The sequence below is a fragment of the Hippocampus bargibanti genome, linkage group LG07, assembly GCF_051943395.1.
Source record: "Hippocampus bargibanti isolate YZ-2025 linkage group LG07, ASM5194339v1, whole genome shotgun sequence".
Classification (NCBI taxonomy): Eukaryota; Metazoa; Chordata; class Actinopteri; order Syngnathiformes; family Syngnathidae; genus Hippocampus; species Hippocampus bargibanti.
The window spans coordinates 18,847,602-18,866,623 of NC_142740.1; the positions used below are offsets into that span (position 1 = coordinate 18,847,602).

Consider the following 19,022-nt stretch of genomic DNA (forward strand, 5'->3'; position numbering starts at 1 on the left):
TTTTTTCAATATTAGTTATTTGTTCTCATGGTTTGCACTGACAGTCCATCGTAGGTTTCACAATAATCAAGATTATCCGTGAAACGCCTCCCAAACTAACAGCCGTTGCATCATAAAGACCTTTAAACAAGAAAGCGCAAAACCGACTCAAAACCAAGCATATGTGTTTGTGCGCATGTTCTGTTATCTAAAGTCATGGATTCATCATACCTTGACTCCATTATCTTTTCCTTTTAACCTTTGCACGACAATGTCATTGTTTGTTTGAGTAGCTTTCAAAAGAAGCTCCTTGTGCCCGTCACTCAAAGGCCGCTGTCCACACTCAACACAAGCACAAAAACACAAAGCAAGTCACTGATTCTGAACTAATCAATCTGGACCTAAAAATGGGCCAACATGCTGTATCTCTGCAATGCCGCTGTACGTCATTTGTTTTATATTCATGGTCTTGAAATTAATACGTTTGCTGCCACAACAAATGTACTTTTTGTCAACTATGTTTTTTTAAAAATAGGAATCATTGAAGAAAAGTCCTGCAGAGCTCAAGATTATTTCCTATCAAACATGTTCACGCTTATTTATGGGTAACATTGCAAATGGTAACATTGGCACTCTTGGATGCGAATTGAGAAACCCATGAAACGCCACAAAATTCATTTCAAACACCTTTTGATCAATCTAAGTGATTGGCGAGTTCAATCTACGACAGTGTCACAAAATAGAGAGGAGATTATTCAAAGTAAGAGATGACGTAAGGTACATGCATCCACGCACACACACTATGTATATATATTTTTTATATACTTTATAATAATAATAATAACAATGATTATTATTATTAGTAGTAGTAGTAGTATTACTATCAATAATAATAATTATTATTATTATTACTATTAATAATAATACATTGTAATAATAATACATTGTAATAATAATAATAATAATAATAATAATAATAATAATAATAATAATAATAATACATTTTATTTCTAAGCGCCTTTCAATACTCTCAAGGACACTTTACAGTAACTGGATTTTCTTGTGCGGGTGAGCAGCGGCAGCCATTCACGCCAGCGTTCACTCTACCCGGAAGTAAGACCGCAGCAAAGTTATGAAAGGAAGAGGAAAGGAAAGAGTAGAAAAATAAAATTCTACTACTACTACTACCAAACATAATGTAAATAGTTTGTAGTTTGTCACAGATGAAATTCTTACCCAAATGATTTTGGGTTAGATTAGCCTTTATTGGTCTCACAGTGTAGAAATGTAAATTTCACAGCAGCAAAGTTGTATAAGGAAGAAAACGTAAAACAAAATACAGGAGCTGCAGCCACTCTAGCGGCACCAATTTGAATGAAAAAACAAAAAACAAAATAACAAATAATATGACAACACAAAGACACAGAGAGTCATTCATTCGTAAGGACTTTCTGTACCCTCTTTGCCGACACTTGATCTTTCCGGCATCTCTGCGGGGAAAACGCATTTTCTCTCGATCAACGTGAATAAGGGCAGAACACCCTAAAACCCATACAGGAAGGACAGAGTCGAGATTACGGCTTATAATAATAAAGCAATTCTAGATGAAAGAGAAGATCAAAGTGTCCTTTTCACCAGTGGATCAGGGACGGTGAATGAAATATATTTGCTGACATTGAAGGGGGTTTTCCCTTTGTTGAAAATGGCTGCAGACAATGCCTGCTGTATCATAGCTATTTATGCCGCATGTTGAATGCCTATGTGAGAGAAAATAAAAGAAACAGAGAGAAGAGAGAGAGCACCCTTTGGATGTTTTGGTAAAAAAAAAAAGGAGTTGGATAAGAAAGCGCACATACGATGAGGCGGCGCCGGTTTTATCTGGACTGCCTTAACTGCTTCTTACATGATCTGTTGCAAAATCTTTCTCAACTCTGCCGGCAGGAAGCACATGCAGAACGGAATCACCAAGGAGAAGCATCTATGAACAGATCTGCGGCGCCCCCACCAGGCATGAGCTCGCGAGAAAGGAAAACCATCGCCACCAACACACATGCACACACAGACACTTACTTTTTTTAAAGTCATAGAGTATGTTGTTTTTATTCAAGCACTGTGAAGCAGTTGAAACAGACCCTTTTCTTTTTCATCCCCCCTTTTCCGAATCATCCAATCCCTTGCTTATTGATTTTATTCTCGTCGCACGGGTCCGCCGGGGCTCCTGCCTCCATTAGCGACATTCGTGAGTGTGAGTGGTGAATGGAGCGAGTGGGTCCAACATGACCTCAACCCTTACACCTCAATTTGACTTGTTAAGCCCCCCCTCCCCTCTCCCCCGTCAATGTGTGTGTGTTAATGTACGCGCGTGTGTGTTGCACTGAAATGAAGGCCAACAAGCTGACTGCTGGTTTAATGACGCAACTAGCTGGAAGTGATTAACTTGGGGGTTTTAAATTGTTTAATTTTTTTCCATGTGTGTGAGAGGACCTAGCAGAAGAACTGCTCAGTACCAGAATCATGATTTCAAAACAAATCTAATAAAAAAACAAGTATGCACAAGCATTCAGGAATGCGTGACATTGAAATGATTTTGGGAACACACATGGATTTTTATTAACAAACAAGTGCAAAGAGATCTCGCAATGTAATCCGGGTTTTTCTTTGGAAAAGAGCAGTCGCTTTCGGACGCATGCGATTTGCACACGATACAGAAAAGGAAGAAAAAAAGGTGCCTTGGTACCGCCGACCTTGTCGATCAACTTCGAGCTCTTGTTTTGAAAACTCAGCTTGCCTGTAGTGCTGGAGCGGGGCGCGCACATTTTGTCTCTTTGTTTACCTTGTCATCTCCATCATTCCTACGATCGCTACTCACAAGAAGTTAGAGGAATATTCTGCCTTGAGGTGACATTTCAGGAGGAACTTAAAGTGCACTGCAACCTTAACATGTAAATTTCATTTCAATCTCTAACCCAAATCAAGGCCCGGGGGCCAAATCTGGCCTGCCACATCATTTTATTCGGCCCACAAAAGCAAATCAAACTTGTGAAATTCCATGATGCTTGCTGAAGTCTGAACCAAAATTCTAATTGTCATCTGTCAACCACAATAAGAGTCATTATCTTTTACTTCAAATTTGAAAACTAGTTATTCATAATTTTTTTATGCAGGCCATATAAAATATGTGGAGGAGATTAAACATTCTAATTCATAACGGCCCCTGAGAGGAAACCGTAATGACAATGAGGCCCGCCGCAAACAATGACTTTGACGCCCTTGCTCTAAACAATTCAACGCTCAGCTAGAGAAAAACAAACAAAGTTAACATTTAAATGCGCTCGTGCATTTTATGTTCAACCCCAAATTGCACCCGAAAGCCGAAAATCCCCCATGTTTTTTGGTGAGTTGTGTAAATCAGTGTTTGAGTTCAGGAGTATTGTTTATTTGTATTGGAACTGCTGCTGTTCCAATAATTCCTCTTTTTTTCCTCTGAGCACACTGTTCTGATTCTTTTAGTTTTATTTTATTATCATCTCCTGTCTTGCATTGGACAGTCTGATGTAATCAGAAACAAAGGGGACCAGGGAGAGTGGACTTGTTCGCAGTCTCCCTCACACACACACACACACACACACACACACACACACACACACACACACACACACACACACACACACACACACACACACACACACACACACACACACACACACACACACACACACACACACACAAAGATGGAGTGTCACATCATCTTTTTGTTTTCGTGAAGAATGCCGGTTCACATGGTGGTGCTGCTTGTCAAACATGACAATGTCGTATCACAAACTGAATCTGCTGCAAGATTCAGTTTGATTCAGTTTGATGCAAGAAGAGGAGATTCCAGTTAAAAGCTGCACAGTCGCAGTGCAAATCCAAGCATGGACAGTGGATAGAGGAAGTGAATAAAAAAAACATTCTTCATTGATTAAAAAAAAAATCCCACGAAAATCGAGGAGAAATTTGAGAGAAAAAAAGTGTGAACATGCGTTTTTTTAAAGCCTTAATTTGAACCACCAACCCCATTTTAAAAGTCTGATTTACAATTTGAGCACTGTATTTTCCTCCAGACATGTTCTATTTTACTAGTTGGACATTACGAATTGTTTACTCCACTTTTTTTTGTAATTATTCCAAAATAATTTAGCGTGTTGTTAAAAAAAATCTATGAGCAAATATTAATTGTTTTCACTTTCTCTATCCCCTGTCAAGATACAACCGCCATGTCACCTCATCCTTTTCTCAAGTTGACAAAGCGTGTTGTGTTCTTCATTCTGTGACTGGCACGACATCAGCATGTCAGACTACAGTGTTGGAAATCGGTGAGGCATTTTGTGGCAGTTTTTCCCCCTTTTTTGTGCATGTTATTGTTCAACTAGTTCAGTCAAACGCAGTTAACGCATCCATTGAGGAATTGGCCCAGGAAATGACTTGAAATGATCTAAACAAGCAGATTCCGGGATTTTTTTTGAGGAGGGCGGGGGGGGGGGGGGGGGGGGGGGGTACAATACTCACAATCAGTCAAGTCACACAGAAGACTGTGAGAATACAAAAATGGTTTTAGATTTCAATTTTGGCTGGAGTTGGTGATAGTTCAAACCTGTTCATTTTGATGGCGATATGTGGCACAAATAAAATAATAATAATAAATGGATGTCGGGAAGGAAACGACAAATGTGTCGGTACCCCGGGCAGCGCTGATTTTTCACTTTTGTTGGACTGCAACCGAAAGGAAATGAAAGCTTTGATTGTGCCAAATTGTCCACTCGTGATCATGAGTTGGAAAGGCTGCATGTCAGGCTGAAAGCCCTGCGAGGTCTTTGTTGTTTTACTATTTAAAAAAAAGAATAATTGCACTGTAATTTATTAGAGTTTAAAAAAAATAATCTTTAGTTAGATCAAACTCGAAAAGGGAAAGGTGAATTAGGGTTATTTTTGAGACCTTTGATGTTGAATGAAACATTGTGTTTTAATTATTCATTTTTGGACGACTGATACATGGCTCTGTAAAACTTAATTTTCCACAATTCAACCACTTGCTGTTTTATAAAATATTGGGATTTGTTTTTGGGTCATCCCCTGAAATAAAAAGGTGTCCGGTAAGAAAAAAAAAATGAAATGTGTGAGTTATTTCAGAATGTAATTGTTTTGCAAAGATCATTATTTAGGTGTGCCTATAAGGAATTGTGATGAAAATCTGTCAGTTGTTTAGAGCACATACAGTAAAGTCTCGTTATATCGATATCGGATATATCGATAGTCCCGGTTATATCGATACTATTTCTAGGCACGCACGGAGAAAATTACATGCAAACAGGGTCGGATATATCGATAGTCCCGGTTATATCGATATTTTTTCGGACTCCCTTGAATATCGATATAACGAGACTTTACTGTACTTTTAATCCATTACAATGTCATAAAACACACATTTGAATAGTAAATCGTCATTGTAAACATTTCCAAGATCACTCTATGTCCCCAAAATATGAGCTATTGTCACCAAAATGCAGATGCTCATTTGTGCCCTTGCTCACAAAATCACCCCAAATTTTGTATTTTGCAGACACAAAGTCTGTTCCTCTCAATAGACTTTCATGGATAAAAAGCTTAAATATCCAAAAACTACAAACCAATTGGTTTACAAGCACACCTCTACTCATGCTAACTTCAACTTTGTACAATATTAAATCAATCGCCCCTTTTCATTTAGATTTTACAGATACAGTAGATGTTGATCATTTAGTTCAACTGCAATAATTCAAAATGCACGTCGATATTCATCCAAATTACATGCAGACAACAATGTTTATGTCAGTGTAATGTAAATATAATGACCTGGTAGGTATTTGACATTGTGAATGTTATACTCTTCATAGGCATACCAAAAATTCACGTATTTGGCTTAATTTTCTGGTGTTTTCAAAGGTTTATGTCAGCATCAGTAGTGATTGTCCACTTATATTTTCGTGGCAATTATTTGCAATGATCAATGATGGCATTCTAATTACAAATCTTTTAAAATCTCTTAGCATCAATCTATTTTGAAACCCTCCATATTTTATTATCTATAGACTTTTCACATTTTAAGAGTAAAATCAAAAAAGATACTTATTTTCCGGTGCATAAGGCTCACCACCCAAAAGCCTGGATTTTCTTCAAAAGATAACCCTGCGCCTTATACGCAGGTGCACCTTAATATGTGAAGTAATAACAGGTCTCGCAACTACTGTTAGCATCCACTGACTCTCCCGTAGAGGAAGTAGTGCGTAACCCCAGCATCGACTGTCTTCTTTTGGGCTTTTCCCTTCAAGGGCTCACCACAGCGAATCAGTGTCCATCCATCCATCCATCTCCATCTTCAGAGGTTTGATTCACACGTTTGTTTTGGCCGAGCTTTTACGGCGAATGCCCTTCCTGACACAACCCTCTGTATTTACCCGTGCTTGGGACCAGCACAATAATACACTGGCTTGTGTCCCCTTGTGGCTACAGAACAAGCAACTCTTAAGAACTTAATAAAGATGAAGATACTCAGTAAAAGGCTCCCAAGCCCAAAATGGTTATCGGCACAGCGGCATTCAAACAAAGAAAAACTGTACTCAAACCAGTTTCATTAATATACTTGGGGTGTAAAAAAAACACAGAATTTGAATTGGAAAATAATTTTTGATTTAAAAGATGGGTATATCAAATTGAACCAACTCGTCCTACTTTACTGCCATTCCCGAATTTGTTCGGGAAATGAAAATATGATGTGGAGCGCCATTCCCGAATTTGTTCGGGTTTTCTTTTTTCTTGCCTCTCCAGTAGCACCTTATATTTGGAAAACATTTATAAATTTATATACAGTATTATATTTGGGCAAGCTTTTTTCATTCATTGAAGGTGCACCTTATACTCCGGTGCGCCATACATATGGAAAAGGTTTGAAAATTAAACATACTTTGTGGGTGCGCCTTATACACCAGAAAATACGGTACCAACTTGTAAAGACTATTGAGGTTTCCTTTGGTTTATCACGTCAAATAAAAATCTGACAAGTCAGTTTTTGCAAAGATCATTATTCTGGTTCCACCAATGTTCAATAAATTAATTGTCATGAAAGTGTGGCTTTTGATTTGAGGAAGAACAAGTCATGCAGTAAAAACACGCACCAAAAATATCTTGTAGTTCATTCACAGTTGAAAATAATAAAAAGAAGCAAAATCTTATTTCTAAGATTTTGCTTATCACCAGGCACCTGTTGACTTTGAATAAAAACCGCTTAGTGTGGATGTGTCCATTTAAGTGACAACGTGTGCGTTTACATTTTCTCCATAATCAGCCAAAGTTCGTGGTAACGCACAGTGATAACAAAGAAAAAAAGTCATTTATCGAGTTGCAGATGCACTCTTACACACAAAACTGATTAGACAAGAAAAGAGACTTGTGCATTTTGCCTTTGGCTGCATTTAAGTCAGAATAAGAAACATTACTTTTGAGGGTTTGAGTTTGACTAAACTACGATCTTTTTTTTAAGGGGGACAAACTGCAGAGAATATCTTGACCTACTGTAACATGGAAAGGTTAGATACTACTTCACACTAACTTCATTGAGGACAAGATTTCTGTTGGGGTTTGTCTTTTTCACATATCTCTTATTTTGAATCAAGATTAGAGATTTCGCTGATACCAACTAATTAGTGTGAACTTTTAGGTGCTTTTCAATCATTGACATTTTTCCACCGTACTGGTCGTGAGCACACTATGTGGCCAAATACTTCAGTTGGAATGAATTGGATGGATTGAACGTCTAACATATTTAAGGTAGTTTCACTCGAAGGACTGCTTGTTATTTTAAGGAGGAGCCAAACAATTAAATGCAGTAAGACAGATTGGTGTCGCTCCAGCTGCCAGTGACATCAGTGCATCGGTGAAGACAAGAGTAGAGGTGGAGGGGGGGAGTGTCAAACTACTTCTGGCAGCATGCAGATTTCAAGATGGCAGCAAAGACAGGAAGGGACATCATAGGCGTGCCGCAGACGATGATGGGAATGATTGGGGCGGCTTTGATAAGCACCCTGAGTGGGTGTCGAAAACAAGAAACCGAAAGTTTGTGGGGTGGGAATGTGTTATTGTTGTCTTTAATGGGCCTTCACTTTAGGCTGGGTGACTCTCCGTGCAATGCTGTATAGCATTCCAAAGTTCTGCGGGGGCAGTTGGGGAAAAAAAGCATTTGAGAAACAAATCTTGATCACTGACTGATTTTAGAAATTCAAATATGGATGTGACTTACTTGGATGGCAAAATACATGGCGCCCAGGTAGGCAGCAATGCAGACAGCCAGCAGCAAGTCAAAGATGGCGGGCTTGACTCTAGTCAGGATAGAGGAAAACAAAGCGGGTAAGGAAACTAAACATTACAATAAGATTTCTTTGTATCGGGGGGGAGTGATGAAGTCATTTCATCATTTTCTAATTTGAGGTCTTGTGTCAGTGACAACCCGAGTGAGATGATGATCACCTGTAAGCATTCATGGTCTGCTTGAGCTGGTCGTAGAAGACAAACTCTGGATCCCTGAGAGAAGAAGAAATGCAAAACAGTCATATTTACAATACCAGAATTTATATCACACGTGGCTCTCAAAGAACTCAATTATCGTAGAAACGTTCAAATAATTTAGTTGTGAAAATGTAAAGCTCAGAGGTTCCAAGAATAACCAGCAAAAGACTTTTTTTTCCCAGGAGACTCATTTCTACATAAAAAAATAATATTATTTTTGCCGATTTAACAATCACATTTCTTGCTATGGTAAATTTGGAGTTTTCACAATTAGGTACATTCACCAATAAGAAATATATCACTCTGTATAGGACTTTCATTTTGAATTATCACTATCGTAAAAATTTGCATAAATATGATTGCGGAACGGCAGAGTTGGGTGTCATTTTCTGTATGAGTAAAAAAAAATAATACTAAAAAAAATTTTGAATGAAAGATTTGAATGTATGTAAAATGAAACCGCAGCCCAAAAAAGATTTTGGTGGTTATACTCGAACCTGCGATGAAAATGCACTTCTCAATGCACTTCATTAACCAATTGAGACATATTTTGGCTTAGTATCTCCCATTAGTTGAAGGAAATGCGGTCTTTCACGGAAAGCAGGTGGCAGCGGTGTTCTTTACCGCTTGTCTGCTTTGACGTAATGTTTCTTGACATCCTTGAGGTAGCGTCCCACGTGGTATTCTAAAGTGGACACCAAGCTGCTGTCCTTGTCCACCAGCTGGGCGGCCCGCGGTTGAGCCGAGAGCCAGTCCACCATGGCGGACAGGTGCTCCTCTTGTACCTGCTGGACGGAAGAACCCATTATTGAAACTCCAATTGGCATGCATGCATGCAATGTAAAAATCATTAAAATAAATAAATAAATACATGCCAACTTAGCATCACTTATTGGATAGCATGCAGAGTCGTGAATTGCTCACCATTTGTTCAGTGAAGATGTGCAGGTCGCCGGAGGCTCCCTGAGAGAACACAAGAAGCCAGCGGTGACTTGACAGGCTTTAAAACAAATTCAAACTTGCAACGAACAGGTGCTCTTCCATTCGTGCAGTCTCACCTTTTCTGTGAGGTTGTAGACCACTCGGGCGAGAGCTTCTGCCACCACCTTTGTGTTCCTGGTCAGCTTCTCAATGTCTACGTGCGGCCTGAAACACACAATAAACACACAGTAAGACCATGTCCACAATGTGAAAGGGAGAAAAATGGAGGCAAGGTGCAAACATGAAGTACAGAGGGCAGATCTAGGAGTTTCTTGACATCATGCTATGACATTGTTTGCACACGACGTAAGAAATGCATCGTCACGTGCCTCGGTCACTGTCATTTTTTTACATTGGATTGTTCTAATATCACAGCCGACAAGTGTCTTGACACAAATATTTATGTAATTATGACTTTACTACAGTGGTAGAATAGTTTAGTGACAGACTACAGCGCCTTCTGGCATGCAAACGTTTGGTTCATGCCGCCAGTGGTATGCTTTCCACTCAAACAGAATTTGACTCATTCCCTGCCAGACGTGCAAAAATATGTCCAGTTCGGTGCCAGATTCTTGTCATTTTCACTTAAATTCCAGAACCCACAGGATACATAAACATTAAATGCAGCGTAAGAAACCTTAGACTCTCTTTTTAGACTCTAAATTATATGGGTGTGGAGTTATATAAGCTTGAAATGAAAAAATACAATGCAATACAGACATATTGGTTTATATAGCACTTTAACAACAGCTGAAGCTGGAACAAAGCGCTAACATGGGGAAAAAACGGAAACGCTGCCACCTTGGCGCCCGAGTAGGCAGCCGTCAGCAAGTGCTCTGATGAGCCTTGCTTTTTTTGTTGTTGTTTTTTTTCTCTTGTTTTTGTGTTTTCTTTTGTCACTTTGTGTGGTTGTGCGTCGTGTGGAACGGATACGGATTGTTTTTCAGCATTTTTGACCACGACATTCATCAAGGAGGAGACTGTGCTGAGCGGTTTTCCGCAGCATGAATATGCCAGTACTGTTTTTGAATGGGAGGAATGTCGGTACCATTCGACTGTCATCGCTGGACACCACAGGGGCCATTGTGCTTTTTTGCCCCTGTAATGGGCAGCATCTTCATAGCCCCGCTTTGTTCAGCGGAAAGGTCGGTGCTGTTGGACAGTCTGCGGCTGGATGGATGCATGGCTTGAGGAGCCCGCGATAAGAAAAAAGGAGCGTCAGCGCAGAGGGCCGATGCGTATGTGGAACTGTTGCGGCTTGGAATCGAAGCAGATTTATGTGGGACAGGAGATGTGAGACAATGTCTTTTCGTCAATGGATGCTACAGCTGTGTGTTTGCTTTCAACATTTAGCTTGTAGTCGACGTGCACATTCCACCATGATGTCCCTGATCCACTGGTGAAGAGACGCTTTGATCCTCTCCTCTTTCATCTGGAACTGCTTTATGTAACAAAGAGGGTACAGAAAGTGCTTAAGAATGAATGTCTCTCTATGTCTTTGTGCTGTCATGTTATTTGTTATTTAGTTTTTTTTTGTTCTTTTGACTTCAAGACGGCGCCGCAAGAGTGGCTGCCTTTCCAGCAGCTCCTGTGTTTTGCTTTTCTACTTTCATTTCTTTCATAACTTTGCTGCTGCGAAATGTAAATTTCTCCACTGCGAGACTAATAAAGGCAAATCCAATCCAAAACATTGTCAGAAGTCTGGCCAGCACTTTATCTGCCCCCAAGAAAGAAAAAACAAAACCCGGACAAATTCGGGAATGGTGCAGTACGTCACATTTTCAATTCCCAAATAAATTTGGGAATGGCAGTGAATGAGTTAATTAGGAAATGGTTAGTGAGGAGCAGAGAGGTCAGCAAGTGAAAAGATGAGATTCCTATTGCATATTCAGGATTTTAGTCATGACGCAAAGGTGAATATTACGCGTTATCCTGTAAACAAACAGGCCTCATGCAAGTTGTGAACCCACCCAGAAGGGGGCTCTCCTGCTCCGTAGCGAGGGGAGGGAGACACTGACCGCACGTCCATGATGCTGGAGCGCTGAGCCAAGCGGTGGGAAGGCAGGTGCGAGAGGGTGAAGGCCGGCAGACGCCGGATCCCGAAGCGTTCGTGTTCCCACGCCAGCATGTCGTCGGCCAGGTTGATTTTCTTGTGGACCATGGAAAACTTCATTCCTGGGTATTGGCTGGCCGCCACCTGGCAGGTGAGGCGGGTCAGCAAAATAGTAGGAACACCTCTCAGTACTTATTGGCTACCAAAATAATAGTAGATTATATTAATAAAGAGTAGATTAAGCACGTCAACTGTCAACTTGCATTGGCACTTTCATTAAAGGCAACAAAGTGAGACATCTTACCGTCTCCAACTCCCTGAGCAAAGCATATTGAGGAGTTCCCTCTTTGGGAGGTTTGGATACATGCAGGTGGAGAGCGTCTCCGTTGCCCAAAGTATCAAGACACAGCACAAAGGCAACATTGTCTTGGAGAAGACTAGAATCTACAGAGATAAAATGTGAAATTTGAGGTGGGATCAGATGGCGGTAAAAAAAAAAAAAAAAAAAAGTTGAGACCTGGAGAAGAGTTGACAGAAGTGTTTACCTGTATGGTCCAGATTGTCTTCTAGCCAGCGTTTAGTGCCCTGGTAGTTGAACTTGCCCCCACCGGAAACAAAGAACAGCAGGTTGTACCTGAACACACAAGAACGTTCCACAGTGAAAGGTTTAAATATACATCTACTCAACATGGGCCCTTCTCTTGTTTGGCAGGAAAGAGTATGAGAAATACAAAAAGGTGTTTTGTGCAGATTATGCAAATGGATCTAATTAACTCGCTCACTGCCAGACGTGCAAAAATGCGTCCACTCCAGTGCCAGGGTTTTTGTCATTGTCACTTGAATTCCAGGACACGCAGAATATTGAGTTTTAGGATAACATAAACATTCAATACATAGTTAACAACCGTAGACTCTCTTCTTTCATCAGAAAAAAAGAGTTGATTTGTAAATTATATGGGTCTGGAGTTATATGAACTTGAAATGAGGGTGGCTGTCCCAAATACCTTGCAACTTTGCTGCTGTGAAATGTAAATTTCTCCACTGCAAGACTAATAAACGCAAATCCAATCCAATCCAATCCAATCCAACAAAGCGCTAACATGGAAAAAAGGGAAATGCTGCCCCGTTGTGAAAGGGAAAACATTGCCAGAAGCCATGACCAATGCTTTATCGGCACCCAAGCATGAAAGAACAAAACTCAAACTTATTCGGAAATGGCGCTCTACGTCATATTTTCAATTGCCGAATAAATTTGTGAATGGAATTGAATGAGTTAAACTGGACTTTGAGTATACTTTATCTTCTTAAATGAATGCTCGCTCACCCAGCATGTGTCCTCTTATAGGTGTAGAGTTTCGAGAAGAGACGGGCCAGCTCCAGTAACATGGAAACTCCGCTTCCATTTGAATCGGCGCCATATGACAGCCACTGTACATGGTACACAAATAGATGATGTTGGAGTAGAAGTCAATTACAATCTTACATGTTTCCAAATTGCTTGATATACCGGAGCAACTCCAAAGGAGTCGTAATGAGCAACCACCACGATTGTCGGTAGGTCCTCTCCTCCAACACCAGTCAAGCGGCCCTGATAAACAAACAAAAAAAGTGTTAAGTGGTGACCGGTTAAGAAAAAAAGCGATCTATTGTCAGTTCCGTTACTCACTTCCAGACTGGTGATGGCCCAGTCACTCATCGCTTTGCTCTGAGCACCACTGGTGACCATTTGGAAGCCATTGGCTGTGGCCGTATGCAGCAATACTATACAATGACAAAAGCAACATGAGAAGGGACTCCTTCATAAACTTGAACTGACTGTAGCATTATTTATTTATTTTATCACCATGAGTCGAATCCAGCTTACATGACATGTTTGTGAATGTTTGTGAATGCCCCAGGTCAATGGAGAGTAGAAAAAAAAAAACTCGACTGTGTGTTTATGTACCTTCAGCTGCAGACAAGGCTCCCTGAGAGGAGGAGGAGGTCAAGGTTTGCGTGTAAATGGACAGCAGTTCGTCATCCTCCATGGCAAAGTACACGGGGACGATGGTCTCTGTGGACAACATCTCCGGCTCGAGCTCCATGAATTGCTGTCCCCCAAAACATAAGCAAATGGACATAAAAAGCTATTATTATTATTATTATTAATAATAATAATAAATTTAAAAACACAGAAAAAAAACACCTCCAAACAGAGCAGTCATATGATTACACGAGAAGTGCTGTAAAAAGCTCTTCAACTCCATCATCTAAAAGCACACCAGGATGAGCCAGTGCTTGACTTCTTGGCTCATTTTCCAGATTAACGATGCCAAATATTTCTGTTTTATATGTACTGCTTGTTTTGTATAAATGCCACTGACACTGCATAATGGGGGGATGTCAACTTGTTTAAAATTCAGGCTAATTTTATGAATGTCCAAAAACAACATTGTTTTACCCCCTTCGCTGGGTTCTATATAAAAGCTACAGAAAGATCAATGGCCTCTGTGTAAATGAGGCTGCTGACCGAAGTTGAGAAGTGAAGATAGAAGGGGAAAATATTTCCGAAACCGCTAAGAGCAGGAAATCAAAGGAAAATTGCTAAGTGAACCCAATGGATCACAGTGGTTGCAATATGCCTCAAAATATTCACACGCCAACCCATGTTTTCTTCAAATGTACCGCAGTCCTGTTGTTTTGATAAATATAACACATGTATAAAGTAAGTAAGCACCTGCACTATGTCCTGCGGCATAGTTGACATGTTTTTAGGGAGGATGATGACCACAGCCCCTGCCGACTGGCGCAAGGCTTTCTGATATTTGTCATAGGAGAAGTCTGCTAGTCGCATGATGACACAGCGGCGACTTAACACCTCCGCCTCCACAGTACGAGCTTCGGTGTTCAGGATGGCGTTTCTGGTACCTGAGGAATACCACAGAGGAGTTTACTTGTAACAATCCGTCTTTGATGAGAGTAGCAGGATGAACTAGTGTCTGCTAATGTCTGCATCGTAGTTTGGAGGTTCAGAATTGACATCTCAGCTCCTGCTTTCCTGTGTGGAGTTTGTGTTCTCCCGTAGCTTTGTGGGTTTTCTTAGAGTTCTGCAGGTTCCTTCCACATTGATAATCGAAGACGACAGTACATTGTAAATCCGTTGAATTTGAATGTCTGTTTGTCAGGTGTATATGCCAGTCCGAGGTGCACTACAAGCAATATCAGATTCAAACCTTCAACCTCCTAACTGAAGCAGACGTACAACCCACTTGTACACGATGGTTCCAAGTCCAAATATGCATTTAATTTAAATTATGAAGAATATTTCTCTCTTGTTTGTATTGACTGAATGTGTGGAAGGCATATTCTGTCAAATCAAGTCATTCATGTTTTTAAAAATTACCAACTGGCATCGCGAGCTGCATTAGCTACAAGCTAACTCGTGTGAAACCAGGGCATCCCGTCATTTTATGCTAAATTGATACGAGACCAAACCTTAGCTAAAGTCGACATTGAGCTTCAAGACTGTGGAGATTTCGTATTGGGAAAAAGTAGGACATTTCAATGAGGTAATTGAGCATAAAAAGCATTGCAGGATTTACCGTAGGGCTGTCCCTGCAGGTCATACTGCTGCATGCGATACACCGTGAATTCGTGTGCAGCTTCGGCCGGGAGCGGTGACACCAGGATGAGCACGGCCGGGATAAAAACGATAAAGGTGAGGGGGAATGAATATTTAAACATGTTATCGAACACTTCGCTCGCCTCCTCGAACATTTTATCGACTGCAATCGGATAACAGATTACAACTTGAATTATAATTGCCGTCCGCTGCCCCTGCTTGTGGTCTGACAGCTCGCGGTGTAACCAGTCAGTAGGTCAGTAGGATAATTTTGATCAGGCAAAGAGTCGATGCTTTAATCTATTTCCCAATTGAAGATTTTTTTACCGCGTTTTAGCATGCGCATATATAGATTATAATAAAATAAAAAACACACATGCAATCATCATTAGGATTTATTTCACATTTAAGTGTAAAATAATGCGATTTGGTCCTTCAGGCAAATCAAGAACAACCCGACAGTCCGTGCTATTACTAAACATCTTCGCCTGGAGGCGCCAGTGCACCGAAATAACGACAGTGAGTCACAGAAACTGGAGCAAGTGAGTATTTGCAGCTGCTTGTGAGTGATCACAAACAAATTAAAGTTACTTTTTGATTTATTCTCCAGTTTAATAAACAGTGCAAATTAATTAAAAAAGGGAAAAAGGTCATCATAAGCGCAAGCAGACGCACATCAAGGAGATCAAGGAATTGAAAGACATGAAAGGGTTGAAAGGCGCACTTCAAAATCATAAACACGTGTGACGGCACAGGTGTCCATCTACTCCGACATTCGAGGAAACGTGGGAATTACCCCCGAAGACGCAATACGGTCACCTGCGCCCGACTACGGTCTGTAGCCTAGTCCTGCAACGTCTGAAAAAAGACCCTTTCCATGTGATGAACCAACACGTTGTACTGTCGCTGCAAAAAACACACAAATGTATACTTTATTTGACAGCATTGTTTTTTTTTCTTCAAACAAATACGTCTCAAGCAGTAGGAAATTCAATTGAGAGGTCATCTGTTCATTGTGTTTTGGACCATCCAGTACAGTACTCGCCATTTGTTTTAACCAAACGACAGAAACAGGCCGTCTTGTACAAGTATTGTTGCAATGTTAGTATTTGTGGAACAGCGAGAACACAGAAACAAGGAAATTTCCACATGTGTATGGTCATATTCTTGCTGATGTTGACAATTTGGCCTGATGGTGCATTACATGTCAGATATAATTTGTCTTTGTACGATTAATCTTTTTTATTCCCTGCAAACTAAAACAAATTCTCGGATTCACTCCTGGCCTTATAAGCAGAAATGTCAGTTTATCCAATCAAATGAAAGCACTTCATGGTATTTGTTGGGGAAAAAGTGGAAACGGACCGTGATACTTGCCAGTTGGTGCACCGAGGGCAGACAATCTGCCCCGTTCTTGATCACAGTTCATGGGAACACTCAAGTGAATTTGTTCGTGACCTGGTGAGACCTTCCCATGTAATAGCCTCAAAAGAAAGTCATAAAAGTCAAATACCCCAGTCCTGGTTGGAAAGAGCTGAGAATCACATTTTCTCCTTCTTCGTCATTCTTTCTGTCCTCAGGCTGCTCTGCTAAGTGGAAGATGAATGCTGATATGCCGTCCTGCCATCCCACTTAATGGAGCCTGGCGTCATGGTCTCCTGTTGTATGAGTAATGTATTCAGGTTGGTGAGAGGTGTGGTGGAAAACCACTTTAATGGGGCACGTTGAAAGCGTCAATTGTAACAATTCCGCAAAATTGAGGAATGCTTCTCAGCATTAACAATAACAATTCATGGTGAGAATGGGACAGGGCAGCACAGCTGACCAGTAGTTATAATAACTGCTTCACTGTTATACAGTATGTCTAAGAATACAAATCTCTTTCCCCCAAAAAAACACACACATAGTAGGTTCACTCAAAAGCGTCCACAAGTGTGAATGTATGAATTTGTGTTTGAATGGTTGTTTGTCTTAATGTTCTCCACAATTCCAAACACAGTTATACCCCAGCTAAGTCAGGTGGGATAGCTTCCTGCTCATCCGTGACCCCTAATTAGGACAAGCGTAAAAGAAAATGAATGGATCGATGGACACCATCCATTCAGTGACAATGGTTGTCTTCCATGTTACCGTTCTTCGGCCCTGGTTGATGCAGGCTGCAGACTAAGTGTTTTGTTGTATGTAGGTGGCCAATACATTTTTGCTTGCAGACTGCTCATATTTACCCTTTAATTGTTGTCCACCCACCCAAGCATTTTCTAATCCATCCATCTTCACGAGGCTTGCTGGAATCTATCACAAACTCTGAACTGGTTGCCAACCAATCGCAGGACACACATAGCTGAACAACTATTTGTGGTCACACTCACACTTAGCGACAATTTAGAACTTTCCATTAACCATGCACATTTTTTGGAAAAAAACTGGGGGGCCCAGAGAAAACCCATGTAGGTTGGAGTCAACCCCCCCCCACCTCTGCACTGTGAGACAGACATGTTAACCAATTATTCACTGTGCGATGTAATTGTTGCACAGCAGTATGCCATTAGGTTTTATTAAAGAATGGCCATGTGCACTAAAAATTACCGTACATTAGAATTAGAGACTGGGTTGTACCATTCTGCATTCATCCCCATTTCCCAATATCCTCCATGTTCCATTTCCAACTGACGTACAACCTCAATAAAGTCACACACCATAGCAAATGGCTGGATTTTTTGGGATTGTACCAGAATGTATAGAGAGTAGATTCATGGCTTTTAGTGCGCAGTACAGTGACACACAATGCTTCAGCTGTTCACTGTCTTCCTCATTTCTTTCTGGGAATGTCTTGAACGTTACCCCATTGCCCCTGAACCCACGATGACAGAAACACATCCTCTGTGTGACCACACAAAAGAGTGAGTCACTGTGTGCAAGGGTAAAGGCTGAAGATCAACAAGGAATTAGCGACCTGGCGGAAAGCAATTTAGTGAAACTCCTGTTTAAGTAGCACCACCGCTTCTTTCTTTTAATCTCCTTTTAAATTCTCTAAAGATGTCATTTTATTACCATTGTGGCAGTTGCTAAAACCCAACATCAAGTCATGCAATCCTGAAGATGTAATAAGCATAATAAGAATAGGTGATCAAAGGTTGTCATCTCAACATCTGTTAATTTTTATAGAACATGTCATATCAGTAACACTCTAAATTATCCCTAGATGTGAGTGTAAGCAAGGATGTTTTTTTTGCGTATGCGTGCCCTGTGACTGGCTGACAACCGGTTCAGGGTGTACCCTGCCTCATGCTTGAAAACAGCTGGGATTGGCTCTAGCAACCCCCCCCCCCCAACACTTGTGCGAATTAACGGATCAGAAAATGGAGAGATGGATGGACATACAGTATAGTTTTGGAAAAAAAAACAGTAATAAAGCTTGATACTGATGAATGGAATTATAGAAACCCTTTGCAATATCAAACTGCGCATGAGAATCATCAATTAACGTGGAATGGATAGTGAAACTCTCATAAACCACCGACAAAATGTTGCAGATTATAATGCTCAACAAACTGAAGTCTGTCAAAGAAAAACGTTTGACTTTAGACTGTGAGTGGGTCATGTGTAGATTAAGGTTGAAAGCCATTGATACAGGCCATTGAATTCTATTTTGTGTGGCAAAAGGGATGTGACATTTATAAGCCCCCTCCCTGTCTCACCCACCTCCTACACACACACAAATCAATCAAAATGACTGCTCCGTGGATATGTATATATAGATAGGAAAATCGTGTTTTCCTGAATTGTGATTTCCAGACAGAACCTAATAATAATGGACGTTTCTGGTGAGAC

General features: G+C 40.6%; 2 protein-coding genes across 5 annotated transcripts in view; one reads left to right on the forward strand and one right to left on the reverse strand.

Moving 5' to 3' along the window:
- The window catches only part of cers1 (ceramide synthase 1), a 34,112-nt gene extending 29,610 nt beyond the window's left edge, over positions 1–4,502 (forward strand). Inside the window, exon 7 of the mRNA XM_089000326.1 lies at positions 1,921–4,502. Coding sequence (XP_088856452.1) covers positions 1,921–1,963 — 43 coding nt within the window. The 3' untranslated portion in view covers positions 1,964–4,502. The remainder of the gene's footprint in view (positions 1–1,920) is intronic.
- ncln (nicalin) lies at positions 4,503–15,448 on the reverse strand. Of its 4 annotated transcripts, none has more exons than XM_089000325.1 (15): positions 15,172–15,448; positions 14,307–14,497; positions 13,536–13,680; positions 13,257–13,351; positions 13,098–13,178; positions 12,915–13,018; positions 12,136–12,224; positions 11,895–12,034; positions 11,556–11,734; positions 9,615–9,702; positions 9,481–9,519; positions 9,181–9,341; positions 8,518–8,571; positions 8,291–8,369; positions 4,503–8,201 (listed from the first exon to the last, which is right to left on the reverse strand). In XM_089000325.1, exons 1-15 carry the CDS (start codon positions 15,344–15,346, stop codon positions 8,139–8,141), a joined length of 1,683 nt encoding a protein of 560 aa, XP_088856451.1. In that variant the 5' UTR covers positions 15,347–15,448; the 3' UTR covers positions 4,503–8,138. The 4 variants fall into 4 exon arrangements, with proteins under 4 accessions (XP_088856451.1, XP_088856450.1, XP_088856449.1 ...); XM_089000324.1 differs by having other exon boundaries at positions 9,181–9,344; XM_089000323.1 differs by having other exon boundaries at positions 11,508–11,734.
- Between the last annotated feature and the right edge of the window lie 3,574 nt (positions 15,449–19,022).

Excerpts from the sequence above, each read along its gene's own strand:
- ncln (XM_089000321.1), bottom strand. The coding sequence starts at position 15,346 with ATGTTCGAGGAGGCGAGCGAAGTGTTCGATAACATGTTTAAATATTCA. Across the intron at positions 14,498-15,171 it reads CCTGCAGGGACAGCCCTACG|GTACCAGAAACGCCATCCTG; the intron begins GTAAATCCTGCA and ends GGTATTCCTCAG. Across the intron at positions 13,681-14,306 it reads TGCCGCAGGACATAGTGCAG|CAATTCATGGAGCTCGAGCC; the intron begins GTGCTTACTTAC and ends TTTGGGGGACAG.